At 47.3% G+C, this 21,384-nt stretch overlaps 1 protein-coding gene across 2 annotated transcripts in view; it reads right to left on the minus strand.

Moving 5' to 3' along the window:
- Positions 1 to 21,384, minus strand: part of PCDH19 (protocadherin 19) — a 58,517-nt gene that overhangs the window by 21,313 nt on the left and 15,820 nt on the right. The window contains exons 3-4 of one of the 2 annotated variants that reach the window (XM_027890431.1): positions 10,169 to 10,227; positions 6,657 to 6,826 (exon numbers count right to left, since the gene is read on the minus strand). In XM_027890431.1, coding sequence (XP_027746232.1) covers positions 6,657 to 6,826; positions 10,169 to 10,227 — 229 coding nt within the window. Of the gene's footprint in view, positions 1 to 6,656; positions 6,830 to 10,168; positions 10,228 to 21,384 lie in introns of both variants that reach the window. The other variant, XM_027890430.1, reaches the window with a different exon arrangement.

The raw sequence follows: 21,384 nt of genomic DNA on the forward strand, positions 1-21,384 counted from the left end.
TGTTAAATCTGGTGACCATTACCTTGACCATTTTGCTAGGCTCAACTGCTGTGAGACAGGAAGTGTTAAAGGTTTCCTCAGAGGTTACTGGCAAAGGGGAAAAAAGTCCACGAGCCTTTTTTTGACTTGTTTTCAAGGCAAAAGAAAGCTGCAAGCTTGACTGAATTGCTTATTTATAATAAAGTATCTGAAAATCCAAGTATTGGGTAGTGGTTTTAGAAAAGGATGCTTTGGAAGAGCCAGGGTTAGAGGTGCCCCGTCCTTCAGCTGAACCCTGAGACAAAGATCTCTGCAAAGCTTCTGCTTAGGCTGGAGTTTAGGAACAGTTAACAAAACCAAGCACAAATAGAAGCTGAAATTCTGTAATCAGAAATAGCACTTCTTCATATCTTCTATAAATTGCTCTCCAGTCACCCAGCAAAAATATGGGTAAGCAATGACTGAATTTGACAAAATCTCATTAAAAAGTACAATAAAACACTAGAAACTCTCCAACTTTCTGGGCTGATCATTCATCCATTACAAACCTACACAACAGGGCACAGATTCAAGTTTTAATTTTCCTCTCAAAGTTGCCAAAATGCTCACATCTGGTGAGTGTTCTTTGTACTTAGAGGAAAAGGACTTGAGGATCTAAAGGTTATAACTCCTGTGACCCTGGATGGAGTAACTTCAGTGATGAAGACACTGCAAGAGCTACCTTTGAAGGAACCTGAAATCTGAAGGAAGAGTGCCAGGAATGTGGGATATAGGATAATGCTTCTTGTGCAAAGGAGGTTGCACATCTGTTTGTTATTCAGTTCTGCTGCTGCAAAAAGGGATTTGCTTCACTCATTGCTACAGAGATGACTTCAGTGTCACCCCTGCCCCACCATCACTATCTAGCAAGCTGTGCTCAAAGTTACAGAGCTACAAAGTAAGGAAGAGCAACAAGGGATCTGTCCATGCCAGCCAGAAGGTCTGTGCATGGATTAAACCTCCTCAAGTGACCACTGCCCTGCTCTGCTGTGACACAACGTGGTGGTGATGGGAGCTGAGCCCTTCGGTGGGACAGCCTGTCCCTCTGTCCCTTTCTGCCTGTCCACAACACCCTCTGCAGAAGGAGCTAAGCACCAGACACCTGGCAACAATGAGGGGCATCCTGAAGAGAGACTCACTAGTCTGAGCATCTTGACAGAATTTTTTCTGAGTTACATTCACTGGCCTAACAAAACATATTATGTTCCCCCATAATCCTGGTTGGGTAATGTCAGCAGGAGTTTGGGGAGGATGGAGAGAATATGTACAAAAGCATCAGTAACCACCACACTGCCATCCATGAGCTGATTTAGATGCTCAACAAGTAATCACTTAGAAGTCTGGAATCATAAGACAATCAACTCCTCTTCCCAAAGCCCAGCTTACCCACTCGTCATAAAAATCCTTCTCTGGGCTTTCAAAGTATTGTGAGAAGCTGATTGTTCCCTCCAGGCTGGCCACTGCAGGAGCATCACTGAGCTCACTGAGGCTGCTTTACCAGAGAGCCATGCAATAATACAGAAATCAGGAGAGCTGTAATAATTGACATTGCCCTGCAAAGAAAGCTTACAGCATTTATCCATCTTAAGGGATGTTCTGTCACTCACATATGAATGTCATACTTTATGCCTAGTGCTGCATATATGAATACAAGAAAGTAGGTATTTTTATTAATTTGTAGAAACTTCCAGGGAAATGCAGCCTCCAAAGCCCTAGAATATGTCACTTAGGTCTTCATGTACACACAGCTTTACAGAAAGCCTTTTCTGCAGAGTAAAATGGAGATGCAGGTGGAACGACTGCCGGAAATCAGCTTAAAAAATCAACAGTTTCTAATACCTGTGTTTGCCTCCAGTTAATAACATTAGTCATGTTCTCAATTCACAACTGAAATGCACCCAGATAGTATGGAGATGAGCATAAGAACCAATTGGAATATTCTAGATAAAACCTGATCCGCTAAATGATGACATATGTGAATAATTTGGGATACAACCAGCAAGAAAAGTTTCAGTGAATATCATGTGCCCAATTCTGCTTCACGTCCAAAGCTTATTTCTATACTGTGTGATAGTATAAAGATGACTTAACATAACCATTTAAATATAACCCATTTCTATTCAAAGAACTCTTCATCTTGCTGGAGTTTATGGGACTCTGACACAATTAAACCACCTCTGTGAGCAAAGTTACACAGATATGGAAATGTATGCAGGATCAGGTCTTTCCAGATGACATTTCACGTGAGCCTTTACTGCTGATCTGGCACCAGAAAAGTGGAAGTGATGCTTTTAGAAGCAATTCTCTGTAGAGATCCATTACTGACATTGCTTAAAAACCCTCTCATTTTGATTTTAAAGCTTTTCCACTATTTTATGGCTGTGGGGACCATTTCTAACACTGCCTTTTTTATGATTAGTGTGTGCTTATTATTTTTGTATTTTCTATTTCTATTTTTATCTTAAACAGCAAATCACTGCCTCATTGGACCAATGATTTTCTTTCTACAGTTGATGGTTCGCACTGGGAATTAAGATAAGTTTGAAATCTGTTGCTTCTAACATTAAAAACATATATTTGAAATATTTCCTCTCTGATTTCTGTGATGGCAAGAACTCTTATGACTTATAGTGTACAAGAATGGCTCTTGCTCAAGGCAAGGTGAAAAAGGTAATAGAATGCATTTAAGCAGATCTAGGTGCTCGTATACATCCACACAAAGAAAACAAACCAAACCTGCACAAACACTATGTCTGGAAGAGGGCAAAGGGATTTAAAGAAAAAAAATCCCAGTATGAGCAAAACCTAGGGAGGAATAACTACCTGAATCACAAAACAGAGCATCTAGCCTCAAAGATGCTAATTCAGGTCCTGAGGGATCTAATCAACCTCTTTGTTGAAGTAAAGATAAAACTTTTTGACAGCAAACACTTTCTGATAAAATGGAATTTTCAATTACCCTGTGAAACATCTGGTCCGCACTGCCATTTCCTGGGAAAAGCACCACCACACTGCAGTGTTGGAAAACATTTCATGCTGAGACTCCCCCATGTTGCTGGGAGGAACAGGTGTCAGGAGCTTCAAACCTGATGGCAAAGCTCCCCCGAACGCCGGCGTCCCCACTGGTGTCCACAGAGGCAAAGTGGTGGTGGGTCTCCTCGCTTCAGCTCCTTCCTTGGAAATCAGAGTTCCCTCCAGTGCTGGACTTCGAGTTAAGGTTACACCAAGATAAATGAGCAAATCCGCCCCATCTTGCAGTGAAATAGGCCAAGACAGGAAGGGGGAGCCCAGGATTTATCCCCATCCTCCAACAGACTTCTCCAGTCAACCCAAAACATTGCCGAGATCCAACAGCCAATTGAAAGCATCCCTTTCTCAGACGAGTCCGTTTGGAAGTTCAGCTGAGGACGCCGTTAGGAAAAGAGTGCATACAAACTTCTAGCAGCGCTTAACACCTCCTCAAATAAACAAACAATTAAACGGCAGCGAGGCAATCACCGAAGGTGGAGCAGCACCGGTGCCCGCCCTCCTCTGCATCCCATTTGGTATCAATTAGCAAGGGAGGGAAAACAATTCTGGGCGATAATGAACTCCAAATTGGGTACATATTAGAGCAATTAAAGCCATCTTTTCATCTGATGAATATATAATCAATAATTAAGATCCTGAGGTAAAGAGGGATTGGGCAGAAGTCCTGCTCCAAAAATAAGCGATGTGGCTGAGCTCCAGGCAGTATTTCTGATGACCTGCTGCTACCTACTAAAGCTCAGTGCTCTCCACACTATGGTTTGCCATTTTTCTGGAAATCTAGGTCATTCCCAAAGGAGGAGAAAGGGCTCCTGCCAGCGGGACTGGCAGCTGGTGTCACTCCCACCCAAGAGTGGCACCAGGGCAGCGAAGCACCAGCAGCTCCCTGGAGCTTCCATGGCCATGAATCCACCACCAGTACCAGCTCATGCACTGGGCTAAAGAAGACAAAGGAGCTTGGACCCATTCAAGCCTACCTCTTTCTGCAGGAAATCCAGCATCTCAGTAGGAAAAGGCTGGCCAGACAGGTCCACACTAACCACTCTGAGCCACCACAGAGGGATTGTATTCTACTCCCCAGCTACAAGGATTTCTGCCAACCCCTGCCTGCCTTGGCAGATCCAGGCTTACCCACAGAGCAGATAAAGCCTCACAAATTAGTGGGACAAACTCTTGAGAGTTGGCCATCCACACAGGACTCACGGTGTCATAAGCTGAAGTCCAAGGCCAGCAAAGACTGGCCAAAGGAGCACCTCACCAGCTCCCAGCCAGGAGATCACTACCACTGACAAGCAAATTCCAACGAAAATGACTCTCCCACCCCATTTCTCTGGGATTGCATGAGATGCAGTTTGGGCAGGGACAGCAAGCAAAAGCAATGCATGGGGACATGAGCCAGCAGGCTGCCCTTCAGACACAGACTGTGTGTTCGGGGCAGTAGTCAGCCTATGGTCCTGCACATCCTTGTCTTTGATCTTCCTGTGTTTTCTCTCCACCCTGCCACTCTGTCCCAAAATTGGGTGAAAATTACCATGCCAAAAACATCGCTTTAATCATGTGGGAACCACTGTCATCACCATCATCTCAGCATCTTGATTTTCCTGATTATTTTCTGCAGTCCCCGCTTGACAAATCAGCTGAGAAAATACTCTCTTTACCCTTTTTTCAGCTTCTGTGACATAGCCTACTAACTTTCCCACCTGTGTTGCTCCTCTCATTGCTCCACCAACACCCCAATAATGTCACAGCCCCTGTGCTCATCTGCGCAAGACAGTGTGGGCCCCAAGGGTCAGGAGAGTTGGCCCTGGCACACCTGCCTGCAGGTGCAGCTGGACGGCAATGCAGCACTGGCATGATGCTTTCCTTCCAGAAATAAACCAGACCCAGGAGCACCAATCCCCCCACCCACTGCAGGACTGGGAGACAGACAGAGGTTGCTTTTGGAAGTTGCCTTCTGGAAACACGCCTAATTTTTGGGGTGTATTTTACATGCAATGAGGAGTTCATGCTACAGTGGAGTGAACCATATTTATTTCCATCTGACTCTACCAATGAGCTCTGCCTCCAACTCATCCTCTTTAACTTATTTGCATTGTTATCAGAGCCGGCATGCAGACTTATCAGAAATGTAATCCCTGTAAAACCCTATCTGCAGTCCACTGAGATTGTTTTTTTTGCTGAAGAAATGTGACAAAAAATTAACAGATGTTGCTCAGACCATTCACCAGGACGGGAATCAATTATGAACATTTTTGCTCCAACAGTCATCCCTTACTGCAAACGCATCTCAGGAAACCCTCTCCTGATCGAAATGAAAAAGCATTTCTTTGTAGTAAAAGAATAATAAATGATAGCTATCAGCCCGCATTCTCTGACACGGCGCCGGTCTGCAGAGAATTAAACTGCCACTGTACAGTTGTATAAATGTTTAATTTTTTTCATCTTTGGCCACAGTAGGGTTGTCTGGAAATACATTATCGCTGCGGATGCCATCCCTCTCCAATTAGTGTGGCTGGCAGCGTGGAATGGGTAGGTGACCTCTGCATTTCCCTCCTTGTGGAGTCTTACAGGGTTAACTATGGCCATTTAACAGACTCTATCGAGAATTAATACAGCGATCAGCTTCTCTCCAGAAAAAAAAAACACATTCGGTGGCGCAGATGGCAAGAACTCTCTCTCCCCCGTTTGACTCTTTTATGACAGCAAAACAAAGGCTTTTAATGATGTTTACCATGAATTGAATTAAACAGCTGAAGACCAGTTCATAATCACAGCATTTTGTTTTCATATCCTTAAGTCTTTTAGCAGTGGGGCTTCCAGTTGAGCCTCAGCTACAGCTTATCTCAAGATATAGCCAAGTGCCCCGAGGCTCCCCTGCGCTGGAGCACCAAACCGCATTCAGGCTTCTTAATTGAAAAAGACAGGATGTTTGCATAGGATGTTTGCATCCCTCAGACATTAAAAGCGACATTCATGCCCAAGTACAAACGACACTTGGGCTCAGCTGAACTCCTCTGACTTCTTTCCTCTAGCTAATACCAGTCTGATTTTGGAGCAGGGCTTCACCCCTGCACACGGGGATGATAAGAGCTGAAACCTGCCGCCTATGCAAGGGAAAGGATGCAAACCCTCACCCACTGGCCTGAGCTAATCCCTCGTGGGATGTCTGACTAATTGCCTACATGCTGTGCTGACCTTTTGGAAAAGTTGCCCACACGGCGCCTGCGTACAAGCTGCAGAGGTGGCGAGAGCAGAGTGTGGACAAGGGCACACCTTCAGTGCCCCAGAGGGGAGTGTGGGCAGGGATCAGCCCTGGACACAGCACTTCTAATTCCTGCGTAAATCCCAACTCCGCCACTCGCTCACTCACTGTCAGGCAGACGCTCAGGGCCTGGAGTTTTCTGCCTGTGAAACAGGATAATCCTAACTGCCTGCTTACCTGACAGGCGGGGCATGAAGATTAATTTATATCTACCCAGCCCTCTGATGATGCACAGCATTATCCCCAGCAGGCACTAAGCATCCTCATGCACACCCACTGAGGCTGAGACACTGGATGGGTCATTTGGGGGGCGACGGGCAGCCCCCCAGGGTGCAGGGCAGTGGCTCACCTTGCTCAGGGCCTTGGGACCCCATGGAAGGGACACTGGTGTTCAGCACGTCGTTGACAGCCGTGTCGCAGTAGAGGCCCCGCTGCACATCATGCTCGCTGTCTGTCTGGTCGCTCTCCTCGTGGCCACTGTCCTTCAGACTGTTCCCCTCCAAGTCCTTGAACGTGGAGCTGCTGGGGAAACACAGCTGTCACTTACTGGGTGGGACAAGGTAGCCCTGACACCTCAGAGAGCTGGGAAGGGAAGGTCGCTGGGATTGCTCCCCAAGCATGGAGAGCTGGGGATGTGAGTGGAGCACCCCCTGCTTGGCACCTCTGCACCCCAAAACACATCATCCAGCCTTCACCGCCCCTTCTGCCCGTGGGTATGGTGTGAGCCTGTGGGTACAGTCAGGCTGCTGTGGGTCTTATGGAAGCTGAGAGTGAAATAGGCTTTGAATTAAAATTTTAAAAATATACATTAAAATGAGTTGTTTCTATAACTTGACTCCCCCATGTAGTACTACTTCATGTTGAAATGACATGGGACCTAAACTCTATTTTTTCAGGTTACAGGTCAAATCCTAATCACTTAATGCTTGAAAACAAAAGTCTTCCTAGAAATGGGAATTTCTTTTCATCGTGATGATGCCATTCTTATTTTTAAAAATAGGCCAGTGATTCTGGGTCCAAGTTCACACAGCTTAAAGGAAATATGATACACAATCAAGCATCCCTGACAGCCCCTGCAAGCACAGCCACTTGCTGGGGAGACCCAAGGGCTGAGCTGCTCCCTGATTTCCCCCAAGGGCTAAGCAGCTCCATCACGCCATAGTACCCAGCTCCCAGGCTAGAGGGATGGTTCCTACGAAGGCAGGCTGAGAGAGCTGGGATTGGTCATCCTGGAGAAGGCCTCAGGAAGACCTTTGAGCCCTTTTCAGTACCTAAAGGGGACTTATAAAAAAGAGGGAAGGTGACTTTGTACACAGGCAGATGGTAATAGGACAAGGGGAAATGGTTTTAAACTGAAAGAAGAAAGATCTAGAGATTTAGATATTAGGAAGAAATTCTTCTCTGTGTGGGTGGTGAGGCACTGGCACAGTTTGCCCAGAGAAGCTGTGAATACTCCATCCCTGAAAGTGCTTAAGGACAGGTTGCACAGGGCTTTGAGCATCCTGGTCTAGTGGAAGGTGTCCCTGCCCATGGCAGAGGAGTGGAACTAGATGATCTTTGAGGTCCCTTCCAACCCAATCCATTGTAGACTCTATGAAGAGTTGCATTTCTGGATGCATACAGATCCCCTCTGCTGCTCCCCAACACCCTGAGAGGGGCAATGCCCCAGGACACTGGGCTGCAGCAAGCATCAGGGACATCTTGAGATGCACCTGCCCCAGGTGGCAGGTCCCAAGGGACACCCACTCTGCGCTCCCGGGAAATGGAAATCTGCATGGGAAATCTGCACTCACTGGGAGGATCCACCTGCACCCACCACTCTGAACTTCTCTCTGGCTGGTTTGGTGTGAAACATCAGTGGAAGACACGGCCTGTGCTTCAAAGCCCCAAAGAGCTGGAGATTTTCATTACTTTGAAAAGCCCTTTTGTGTCTCCACGGAAACCAAGCAGACCACCTACCATCTGATGCTCTGCAAAGGCGCGTGAGGGGGGAGCTCTGAAATACATATAAATTGGTAAACCTTCAAACATTACCTTTTAAATAACGATGTCCCTGTTGAAGCCACTGACTTTGATTCCAGGCTACATCAAAGATTTTTAAGTTAAGAAAGCACTACAAATCTACAATTCATTTGTGTGTGTGTAGATGAGTGAGAGAGGCAGGCAGACAACACAGGAAAAGTACAAATAGATTAATTAAGTGGTGGATTTGAGGAGATTCACTCACCAAAAATAGAAGAGCTAAAACATCTTCATAAAGGCAAAGGATGAAAATGATGCCGCAGTATGTTACAAAAAATAATTTTTGTTCTCAGATGTCTGCACAGCATTGCTGGCACCCGTTGTACTTAAGATACAAGACAAAGGTAGAAAGCGAGGGGAACCGCTGTCCTACACGGAGCTGCTGTTCATAATGCACAGGCAACCCGTGTTACAACGCATTTATCTTCCCCGCAGTGAACCAGACCGTAATGCAGCAGCCACACGACATGTTTCCGCGGCTGACACTTCTCTAAAGGATGGGCAGGTCTGGGGGAATCGGCGGCAGCAGCATTTCCCAAACAATACAGCCTCGGAGTAAGCCCCGCTGCGGCAGGCGGGAGCGCTGTTTGCCTTTATCTTAGGTGTGAACGAGGAAAGATTAATAGATTCGGGTCTTTTTCAGCATGCCTGAAGACGCTCTGGCGAGCAGCAGCGTGGTGCAGGCAAGCCAACTGTCTCAGTCGCATTAGCATCGTTAAACATCACGAGCCACACAGGCAAATATACCTGCCCTTCTCCGGCTGAACCCGCGCTGCTCAAACAACGCGCTCGCAACTCCCTTACTCCTCAGATTTTTAAAGATGTAAACAAATGGAATCTCAGCCAGGCAGATAATTGGATATTTTTACTGTTCAGATCAGATCTTAGCACTTCAGAGCCGGCTCCTGCTCTCTGTAAAACCCTTGTTTCAGCGGTGGCTTCTGCAGAGCCACCGAGTACGGGCAGGGGCATGGCTTGCTCGCCGCACACCTCGGTCGGTCCCCGGGGAGAAGAGGGGAGGTGGGCAAAGAGCTGCCGGCCACCTCCTGCGCCCGCATCCTGCGCAGGGAGCCGGCCCTCCAGCCCTGCGCGGCGGCGGCTCCTGATGAGTATTGATCGTGCTGTGTCAGTGCCTTTCCCTGCCTCGGCAGTCGCCGGGAGGCAGCGGCAAACCTCACCTCCTGCCCCGCCGGGGGATGCTCACCTCGAGTTTAACACAATCCAGTGGGTTTCATCCAGATAACCCCGGCGTTAACCTCCCAGAGACATTTCCTCGCCACCGCTAAGCCTTGAGGAGACCGGTATGTCATCCAAAGGGTTAAAATCCCCAAAGGCAATTGCCAGGTTGCAATTGAACTGTTTCTTTTTTACGCACGGAAGAAAACAGCTCAGCAAAGTGCTGTTTGTCTCGGTATTCAAACTAAAGAGTAAGTGTGCACACAAACCAATTACCTGCCCCTAAACAACTTTTTTTTAAATTTTCCCCGCCTTACATGGCAGGGAGACCCCCCCACTCAAATCTACCCCTTTATTTCTGTGCAATCAAATGGAATAAACTCTCAGAATTTGAAAGTTGTCAGGGTAACAGCACTCCACCTCACTCACTGCACCTTCCTGGTGTGAAGGAACCAAAGAGAAGGAAAAAAGATTTTCCTTTATTGCCAACCAAGAGCAGGGGGGCTTAATGGGACATAAGTAATGTTTTTAAAATCAAATGATTACTCTTGAAAAGTTTTGCATGTTAAAATAAGCAAGCAGTATATAACACAGTACGGAAGGGCATCAAACACTGGAGATTTGGCTGGGCAAACCCAAGCGCCTCCAAGCAAACCTACGTACCTTTTTATTAAATGAGCTCTGCTGTTCACGTAGTTGGAATCAAAGGAGTAGTTTTCAGTCTAGAAGGAGGAAAAGAAAATGGAGATGGTTACAAGTCTGATTTCCATGATTGGGAACAGTCAGGGTTGCAGGGCCAGGATGAAACCCTGCGAGAGGGAAGGAGCATCACACCAATGGACAGGCCCCCACAAGCAGGACAGAGCCAGGCATGGAAAACTCCATTTCCTGCTAGTCTTTCCACCTAGTTTCACCAGAAAGAAAGGCTGGCTGGTGACCACTCAACAATTTGCAGAGAAGAAACAATGTGACTATGCTCTGTTACAAAACTAATTGCTTTTAATTCCCTGATGGACTCAGTTCTGTGTGTGTCAATTTGACTGAAAGTTCAAAAGGTATTTTTCTTATTAGTGTATAATTAACATGTTACAATATTTATTGCACAGATATGTAAATGCCAGCAAGGTAATCCCTTGCCACAGAACTTAATGCCGGCACTTTTCTTTGTTTTACATAATTTCATTTGCAAAGACAGTGGGCTCTGTTATTAATAAAAAAGCAAACAATGGGTGATATGCTTAAAAGTTGGAGGGGAGTGAAAGCAGGCAGAAAAGTCAAAGGACTTGTCATTTGCAAGCAAAACCCACTAACTCGCTCTGCACTCAAAACGCCATCTTTTAACCTCAGATTACACAGTCCCAGGGTTCTGGTGCTGGTAGCAGGTAAAGAGCAAAAAAAAGCAACCAGAAGGCGATGGTGGGAACCATCTGGGGGCACGTGATGGGTGCTGCATGGTGGGACATGGTGGGAGATGCACAGTGATACATGGTGGGAGCTGTGCGGTGGGATGCAGTAGCTGTTGCATGGTGGGATGTGTGGAAGCTTCGTGGTGGGATACGATGGGAGCCGTGGGGTGGGATGAAGTGGTAGTGGCATGGTAGGACGTGGTAGGAGATGCATGGTGAGTCACAGTGGATGCCATGTGGTGGGACACGGTGGGATCTGCATAGCTGGGCCAGGATCCTTCCTGCACTTCAGGGACCCATGAGAATGCAGGTGTCTTTGTACAAGTCATTCACCTCAGTCCACCTGTCCATCCACCCAAAGACCCTCAGATCTGCAGAGGTCCCACTTAAGCTCCCACCAGCATCACCCTCAGCCCAGGGGATGCTCCTTGCCTCCTGGGCAGCAGAACAGGTAGACTTTGCTCTGCCCTCCTTCCTCTAGAACAACAGCACCATCCTCTCAGGACAGAAATGGGCACATTCACCTGCCCCAGAGCCATGTCCTGCCTCCTCTCTGCTGTGGCTCCTCCTCACCCCATCCCCATAGTTGTTCTCCTTCCCAAAGAGTCGCTCTGGGATACTATGGCCTGTTTTTATGGCAATTATGAACACGGTAAAAATAAATGCATGCATCTTTAATGTCTCAATAAATAAAGGAAAGCAGAGTCTGCTGCTAACGTAATCACAATGGCAGGAGGCAGGGAGAGGAGCCACTGCAGCAGAGCCGAATGTGAAATCCAATCGTACCCCAGTAGAGGTTACACCGCTCTGCCAAGATAATAAAGCAAAGGCAGCGTTGGTTAAGTGTAACCTTTTCTGAAGTACAGCACAATATCTAATTTACCAAACAGGAACCTCCCAGAGAGAAACATGCGAGGAGCTGCGAGCTGGGGGAGTTGGCCTAGCACTCAGCACAGCTCAGTTATTACTTTCACACAGTAATTACTGCTGGAGAGTCACGCAGGAGATTTACTGCACAAACTACTGGTCCCTGCAGTTCCTGCATCCTCAGTCCTGCTGGACGACTTTGATGGTTAGAGCTCAGGAGCAAACAGACACATGTATTTTTAAAGTATAAGATGCCCAAGACTTTAAATGCTGCAGAAAATACCTGATCCTGTGTTTATCCATCAACTCTGACGCAGCCATCCCAGAGGGAGGGATGAAACCCCACAGCATCCAGCCCTAGCAGCCGCAATATAGATCTCAGCCCCACAAAAGGACTGAGGTCAGCTGAGCAGTGTAGGGCAGGAGGGATCAGAGCCAGTTTCCACACAATCCTTGCTCAGTGGGGAGGCCCCCCATCACCCAGCACCCACAGACATGGGAACAGTTCCCACAAGCCCAGAGCCTCAGCTGGTTCCATCCCTGCATTCCCAGCCCCACTGCCATGCCTGGCAGCAGCGAGACTGCTGTACCCACCACTGCCTCCATCACCTTCATCCCTATATGTGCACAGTTCAGCCCTGGGAAAACCAGGAGACGAACAGGTGGGCCAGAGGACTCAGATAGCAAATTTCAATATATACAGGTACATCACAGAGCTTTAAAATGCTCAAAGCACTGACACCGCACGACCCAGGCTTCAGAAGCCAAGGAGTACCCAAGGTCATCTGCAGGGAACTCTTGACCACTGCCACCAAAACCCCTCTGCAGGCTGAGGAAATGCCACACACGATGCCATCGCATCTGCCACAGCCCAGATACAGCCCTGGTGCAAACTCCCCCTCTGAGCAACACCACTGGGAGCTTTGCTATTGATTTCAGACCAAAAAAGAAGACCATATCCTGGCTCAACTGAAACCATTTGCCAATGAGTAAATTCCCCATGATTTATGGCTGATGGCCTGGAGTAACGTCACTCCTGTCAGCTCCCTGCCCCACGTGCCCCCCTGCTCGGGCTGCTCTGCACCACGTCACTGATGCAAGCCCGGACATCCACACGTGAGAGCCAGCGGGTTCCCGCGGGGTCGGTCACAACATCCGTTCCCAGGCTTCGAATGCCCCCTCCACTGGACACAGCACGAGCAATTCTAATTGCTTCCAGATTTCAGACAAAACAAGGAGCCACGTGGCCACAAGGATGGGAAATCCGCTTCCCCCTGGGCTGAGGGTCTGTACCCTCGGTGCGAGCTGCCTGTCCTGCCCACACCAGCACACTTCTGCCAGTGCATGGGGCAGCCCAGTAGTTTACAAGACCTTTCCTTAGCCATGGGATTATCTGTCAAGGTTATCTCCATGCAGACTAGGGGATCAAAACAGAAAAATAAAAAAGAAATTAGATTTTTCACGGAGAACGGCTGCTTTATAGCTTGCATTATTCGATCGAAGTTCACTAGATTTAATTCTAGTTCATCCTGCGAGGTGCAATCACTTACAAACAGAAGCAAAATGATGGGGAAGGAGAGCATCTTCAACATGTCAACATTTTAATTGGGAAAGGCTCCGCTCCCTCTCTTAATGAGACCCAAAGAACAAACTCAAAGCACAAAAAAAAGAGGGAAAAGGTAAGGCTGGCTGGCACTGATGAAAAGTGTGCTCTTCATCAAGTGCATCATCAAGAGGCTGGCCCTCATCTTCTTCGTTATTTTGGCAAAAGCAAACAAACTGTCACTTTCTCACTAATCAGCATCACTCCTGTAGAAATCAAAGTGGAGCCCAGCCCCAAGTCCAGCCTCTCCTTTCCATGTTCAGAGCTGGGTATGGCAAGGACCTCCCAAACACGCTGCCAACTCTTATCTCCTGCTTGTTGTGACACAAATAAAGGATGCTCACACTTGTCATGATCAGCCCCTCAGCCTCTGTGCTATGAATAAACAATACATTTCAGACATTGGAAAGCACTGGATAAACACCTAGCATAAAGTCTGTGGTCTCTGCCTGCATTTCTCTTGGAAGAGAGGAACCCTGCTGTTCTCTGGGCTTAGGATTTGCTCTCCAGATGCAGGAGTGTTGGTGTCAATGCCATCAAAGAGAGAGGCCTGGCTCGGCATACAGCTTTACCAGTGCCTAATTTGAAAAATGTTTTTAACCGCTGCCTTAGCAACACAAATATAAATATAACAACAGATACACTCAGAATTGAGCAATGAGGAGGGAAATATTAAACTTTTTTTTTCCCCAGTGGTTGCTTTCAGTTGAGGACTGCCAATTTCATTAAATTAAAAAAAAAAAAATAATTTAAAAAAAAAAAAAAAAAAAGATATACAAACATCAGTACAACTCTTCTTGACTCGGATATTGATGGGGGTGACTTCCCCAACAGCAAGAGGTCTGTTAGCAACAGGGCACTCCTCTAACTGCTCACTCTGCCTTAGAAACAGAAATGAATCCCAGAGGATTCAAAGGTGGTTTAAGGGGAATTAATGCAAGTGCCAGTGGAAAGGTCAGCAGGCTGCAACAACTCCGGACACGACCACTGCTGTGGACTGCTGGAGAAACAGAGGATGCTGGCTGGGGTTGGTCCCCAGGGTGGAAGAGATGTAGCCTGGGCCATGCCAGCAGGCTCAGATCAGCACAGCCATGCCCGTGTAGCCTGCCTGCCTCAGGGCAAATGCCCAGGATCTGGTTCTTTACTACTCTTCCCTCTTTTCAGCTATTTCAAATGTGGGTTTTTTCCAGAACAATATCCATGGAGGTGAAAATCCATCTTTCGCCACTGCATCTGGATCCAGGCTCTTGATGGAGGGTTTGGTTTCTCAGTACACACATCAGCCCCCAGCAAAGTCCACGGTTGCTCAAAGCCAGATCCATCTCTCCTGAGCCAAAGTGACAGGTATCCATCCCTCTGCCAGTCTCTGCCTCAGAAGACGACTCTAAAGCATCTCAGTGCAGGTTTTTTTGCCCTTCTTCTCACTTCAGGGTGAAAACATTTCTATCTTTCTACAAATTATTGTAAACCTGCTGCAACCTCCTGCCAAAGCATGTAGGGACACTTCACAAAATCAGCTTCATAAAAATGACACATTTAGCGCCACTTTTTCAGGGTTATCCCTTGAGCCTTTTTTTTTCCTTTACGTGCCTTGTTAATAAAGCTTGCATGTCACCCTTTATTATTAAAAAACAAAGCGGACCTTTCTCCCAGGCTGCAATGTGCATCTCTCCTTTTGGGTTTCAGAAAGTCCTCCAGAAACACGCGACGGCTCCTCATCCTCTGCATCAACCTGCACATCTTCACCCGGAGCACTGGTCTCCTGACTTTCCCTCCATGCTGCAGGCATCATAGGGGACCACAGAAATGGCAAATTGTTCCCAAAAATCCACTGGGCCTCCCTGGTGGGAAGGGCAGGGCTCACAAGACCGCTTCTCCTGGTCCTTCTGTATCCTCGGTCCTGCTCTCCATGGGCCACTCAATCACAGGCTCCAGCATCTGCAATAGAACTGTTGCTGCCTATTAGGAGATCTCGCCAGCATTTAATTCTTATGGTTTGAATTATATTGTGGGTGATATAGAATTCATGCAAATTAAATAAGAACACTCCAGCTACACTTGGGAAACAGAGAAAATTTCAAAGTAGGGCCCAGGTCAAATGAAGTACGCATCAGCAATGAGGGAAAGTCATTATCATTTACCAAGCTGCTTATTTAGCCCAAGGGAAATAAGTAAGCGGTCTGAGATTCCTTCCCACTGGGAGCAGGCGCTGTATGAAAACCCATGGAAATCTAACCCTCTGGCCCTAAAGAAACAGCCAGGCTGGTCCTCCTGCTCTCACACCCAGCACTGCAGCTGGTCTCTCTCTGCACACCGGTAGAAGATTCGTCAGATCCAGCTCCAGGCTGGGAGCGGATCACAAAGGACGTCAGGAGAGATTTTCCCCCGCTGTGTGTGATGCCACGTAATTAGCCCCTGTGCTACTGGCTGCTCACGAGGCCGCTGCTGCCTCAGAGTGTGGGTCAGGAGCCAGGACTGGTGACCATACACAGCGCCTGACCCACTTGAGGAGCTCTCCTTCTCCTTCCCTGCACTTACCACCAGCTCTGCTCAGGCATTGACGGCATCGACATCTGAAAGCGCGTGTGAGGGTCTGAGCACCGTGGCCACAGCCTGGGAAGGTGTGTCAGGGAGCAGACCTGTATTTCCCACTTCCTGACTTTTCAGCATTGGCACCTCCTGGCACTGTGTCAGAGATGTAAGAGCAGCAACAGCTCAAGGCTTTGAGTTAAACACCAGTGCAAAACTCCACCCAAATAGCTACTGGGGGAAAGTCAGCAAATGCTGAGGGGCGTGGTGGGGAGAGAGATGCCTGTGTCCCTCCCAAGCAATCCACCACCCTCTCCTCCAACAGCCAAGCTATGCTGTGGCTCTGAGACCCTCACATGCTCAGGGCCTATGGAAAGGACCCATCTGGCCACCTGTGTCCATGAGTAGCTCCAGCTACATGGGCAGAGCACAAGCCAGGGGGGAGAGGGACAGAGGATGCACCTCTGACTGTCAATAGCACCAGGCAAGATAGAAGGAAAACATGAAGCAATTCAGCTTCTAAGCAGCATTTAAGAGCCAGTCACCTGGAAGAGCTGAAAGGACCTGACCTCTGGCATCTCCCTCTGCAGCCATCTCCCCACACTCAGCTTGCTGCCAAATCCTCTCATACAGGAGACTGCAAACTGTGAACTACCAACATAGTGTCTCCGAAAAAGTAAGTGCATTTAGCATCTGATATTGATGTTTTATAATTAGATGTAATACAGCAGATCATTTTCCTGCCCTTGATCAATGAAACCAGGGCTGGGTTTGGGGTTGGGCTGTTTTGCAGACACTCTGATTGCTGCCTAAGTCTACTGGAGCAGTGCCTCGCTCGCTTCAGCAGGAATGAGCAGAGACAAGGATGTGCAAACACAGCATCCATTTAGATTTACTATCCCCGAAATATAAACAGAATATTTATTTCTGGTCTTTTAAGCAGTAATTTCAAATTTAATGAGGTACAATGAACATTCCTCAGAGCTAGACTCTATGGCTACTTAACACCACCAACCCTCTAATTACTACTGCAGCTTAAATAAAGGGCATTTGGTTCTGATGGACTTTATTAAACACCGAAGGAAAAGAGTCCAGCCTCCATTTTCTCTTGATGAAATAAAAAGCATTGCAGAGAAATCACTGGGAGAGTGATTTTAGCATCACTCTGCTCATCAGAGTGAGCAGAAGTATCAAACCAGACTATTACAGTGCAGTTATCCCACTAATCCGTGCTGAACTCCTGTCCCCTCCCCAAATAAATATAGGCTTTGTCATTTTTTGTTTGAAAATGGATCAGAGGCAAGAGGAAAGGAGCTGCTGAGAAGTGATTTCAAAAAAGGGTATAGTATTAAAAACCCAGATTGAATCCCAAGAGCAGCAACACACAACAAAGCCAAAATTGCACCCTACAAAACCACAAATAGCGTCACCCAGCTGGATTTGTCAACAGATCAGATATACAAAGTATGGTTATGAAGAGTAAAACTGCAATCCTAAAAATCTGCCTTACATCCAGATGGCATTTATAACCCAGAACTCATTGGTGGATGTGGCACAGGGGTCCCTCCATCAGAATGACTGGGGCAGGCACCCATTTGACACCACCCCTCAAAATCGACCGCAAATCAAAATACTGAGGCAGGCTTTCTAGGGGAGAGCTTATAGTCACATTCCCTGCATTGAGAGCAACCAGGAGTCTGGTGATGCCCCAGGAGCTGCCCAGAGCTTCCCCCCTGGCTGGGACAGGAGGGATTTGGGGGCAGCAGGGGCCATGTCTCCCTCCCATGTGCCCACTGAAGGGCAGGGGGCTCAGCTTGCTGGTCCCCTGGGGCACAGCCTTCTGCACTGGGTTGCTGCCTCAATACACCAAGGAAAATTCCCTGCAGGGATATAAAGCAAATAAACCTAATAAAAGGGTTTTTTCCCATCACCTATGCTTGGGACTTTCAGATGTGTAATGGATCCATGCATGCAGCTCCCAGCACGGACTACACCCCTCCCTAAGTAGTGCAAGAAACAATCTGGATCTAATCAGCAGCCCCAGGGTAATGGGGCATGACTTACAGATTTGTTAAAAAACCTTTCAGAACTGTCCTTTCCCTGCCTCCTGCCATTAGGAATGAAAACAAATATAACAGATGAACCTTTTTTTAAACGTTCCCATCACTAGGGCTAAATAAAACTCCTTGTCATTCACCTTCTGGAGAGGCAGGTCAGGCCGATGCGTTTTGTAGGGAACAGGAGAAATCACAGATTTGTCACTGCAAAAAAGACAAATATAAAAAAAGAAAAAGAAAGAAGGAAAAAGAAAAACCAAAAATCATTGCAGCTCAGTTAAAAATAGAGAAGGTGTGAGATGCTGCTGCCAACTCTGCTCATCAGAGTGATGAGTTGCCAGGCCGGCCACCCCGCTGGATGCATCCCCAAGTGTGCACAAGTTCCAGGGCAGTCAGGGGGAACAGGGACCTTGGCCCTGTCCCATTTTTCAGTGCAAACCCCATTTCTTCTGATTTTTGGGCAAGCAGACAGTGCTTCACATATCTACACGCTCCACAGACATCTTCATGCTATGGTTTCACCAGAGGCTGGATCTGGTCCCACGCGTGCCCAGGGCACACAGTCATGCTCAGCCAGACCCAGCTCTGGAGTGGAACTTCCACACCAGCAGCTCCCACCTGGCTTAAGCTAAAATCCCCCAGCACTGGTGGATAATAAAAGCAAGGCAAACACTGTCCTGTGTGCTCACGGTTTTATCATTTACATTGTTTATCTGGAATTGCTTGGGAAGGCTTGCAATCAGGACAGCCTCAGGCAGCTCCCACTCAAAGCCTCGAGGGAATTTTGCTCACAACAAAACTCTTTATCAAAACCAGTTTTCCCCTGTTTTAATTTTTTTTTTTTTTTTACCTTCTTGGGCAGAAAAACACAGCGCTCCAGCCCACAAAATTACCCTGCAGCCATGAGACTGGCTGTAAACCTGAACAGGACCAGCTCTCCTCCTGCTGCCATCGCTGTCCTTGGCACCACGGCACCATGGGCAGAGTCCAGGTGGGGAGCAGGTGCAAAGCCTGGCTCAGCTCAGCTCATCCCCCCTCAAAATCCACTCCTTCCCAAAGGTGCCAGCACCCCTGGGGACACACCAGCACCCTCCAAAGAGCCTTTCCTCCCCTCTGAGCCATGCTACCAGCTCAGGGGTGGTAGATGACTGAGCAATTCAGCCCAACAGGAACCTGTGTTCTCCCAGAACAAACTATAGGGAAATAAATGATAACAAAGCGCTTGCCAGGTTAGGAGATCAGACCTGGGTGCCCCTCTCCATTCCCACACTGCCCTCTCCCCTGCCCACAGCCACCTCACGTTATTAACAGCCTGGTAAACACAGCCCTTTGGTTATTACAAAGATGCCAAAACCTTACTACTTCTTGTTCCTTCCAGTTAATGTACCATAGCCAAGGATAAATTGCTATTACAAGGAACTAAAAATAAAAATGTTTCAGAGGCCGTAATTGGCTTGTCTTGTTGGGCTTTTTAAGGAGCCAAAGTACCAGTTCCAGGCTATTAGCCCTAAGGTTGTAGGAGAATGGTATAAAATATTTCTTCATTAAAACCCTACCTTCTTCATAGAGGTGTTTTTCTTTAGGTATTTTTTCCCCACTTTCCTTCTTTCTTTTTTTATTCCTCTTTTTTTTATTATTATTTTCTTTTTAAAAGACATGCAATATCAAATAAGCTTTAGTTAAAAGAGGGCTTTGAAAGCCCAGAGGTGATATAAATAGACAGGGCTCAGTGCAGCTGAAGAACCAGCCAGAGCCTTCACTCAACTATTCAGGTCATTTTTCTGCAAAACTTACGTAATATTCCTCAGATGCATCCATAATCTTGGGCCGTTTTCAATAATCAGCACCACCACAGGCTACAACCCTCTGTGAGGCAGACAGCTATGCCCCTGGGATGGGGACTATGGATTTTTTCCTTTCGAGGCTTTTTCCTGCTATTTGGTTATTAAGAGCTTTAGTCACCACCACTGCTCAGTATCAGCAACAACCACAACAATCATGGTGTGATTTTTGGAGAGAGACAGGAGTTGGACTCCATGGTGCTCATGGGTCTCTTCCAACTCAGGATGTTCTATGAGAACCAAACCATTTATTCAGCAAAACCCTCCTTTCAAAAGAAGCAGATGCTCCGCTGAGCGAGGACGCGGCGACTTGGCACCCGCTGTCCTGATGACGATGGCGACGATGCATCAGCAAAACAACAATAATTTATAGTCATGACTTTGAAACTGGCTTTAAGTCCTTGTGGGGCCTGCTCTGACTGACGGAAGCACCTTGGGACTGCCCTCACCACTCGCAAGGAGCCGGGCACAGCAGAGGCCTCTCTGCGACAATGGCTCAGTGCAGCCCAACAGCGCAATAAATAATGATAATATCAGTAATGATGATGATCAGTCTCCAGGTAATACTGCCCAGGAGAGGAAGCACAGCAGAAAAATTACAACAGAGCTTCTAACCCTCTGTGTTTTCTCAAGGAGAAAGATGCATGACACATTTCTTTGAGAAACAACAACTCAACAGGTATTTACTACTTTTATTTTGTGATGTGAAGGATGCTGCTAGAAGAAGACTATTTCTGTTAGGTACAATTGCTATTTTTTGATAGTGTCTAAGCCATACCTTGTTAAAAAGGGCAAAACAACAGTTATTAATTACCCTAATTAACCCAATTCATAAGACACATTTGTGTGGCTGTCATGACAACTGCTTTGACTAACTTGCCAAGAATAGCTTAGCTGTCCATTCAAATAAATCCCTGATAATTACTAGTCTAGTTTACTGGGCTTCTGTGATAATAATAATTAGTGCTACTGTACAAAAGGTCGCACTAAACAGTTTATGAATGATGCATTTCGCATGGTGATTACATGAGTCACGCAGCATCCAGCAAAAGGACACCACCACATCTCCAACATGGGAGAGACGCAATTAGATGGGAGCCTGTGGCTGCTCTGCCTGCAGACAGCACGGCAGGCTGAGAGGGGGACGTCATTAGGGTCAGAGGAGAAATGACCACGGAGAGGTTGGGTTGAGCCAGGACGGCCACTGATCTGCCTCCTTAACGGCGGGAGTGTCCGTCTGCCCTGCCAGCCACCAGGAGACGGTGCTGTACTTCTAATGATGGCACTGGTAGACACTGAAAAGCTTCCACACGCTTGACCTGTTGCATGTTGGTATCTCACCTCAACACCTCATTCCCCTCCCTGTCAGGGACAGATGATTGTGGGTCACCTCTTTGGTTCTGGCACGCTTCCTTGCTGTTAGGTTTCAGGATCAATGACAAAAGGGGGCCAGATCACCAAAGGCAACATGAGCTGGGGGTGGGCAGTTCTAGCCCTCTCTGGCTTCATCTTTGAAGACAGAGAGACCCTCCAGCCTGCAGATTGGGTCTCCCCACAACTGGCTGGAGCTCCAGCA

This window comes from Empidonax traillii, unplaced genomic scaffold (assembly GCF_003031625.1).
Source record: "Empidonax traillii isolate 1590-97213 ecotype Southwest subspecies unplaced genomic scaffold, ASM303162v1 scaffold287:size763773, whole genome shotgun sequence".
NCBI lineage: Eukaryota > Metazoa > Chordata > Aves > Passeriformes > Tyrannidae > Empidonax > Empidonax traillii.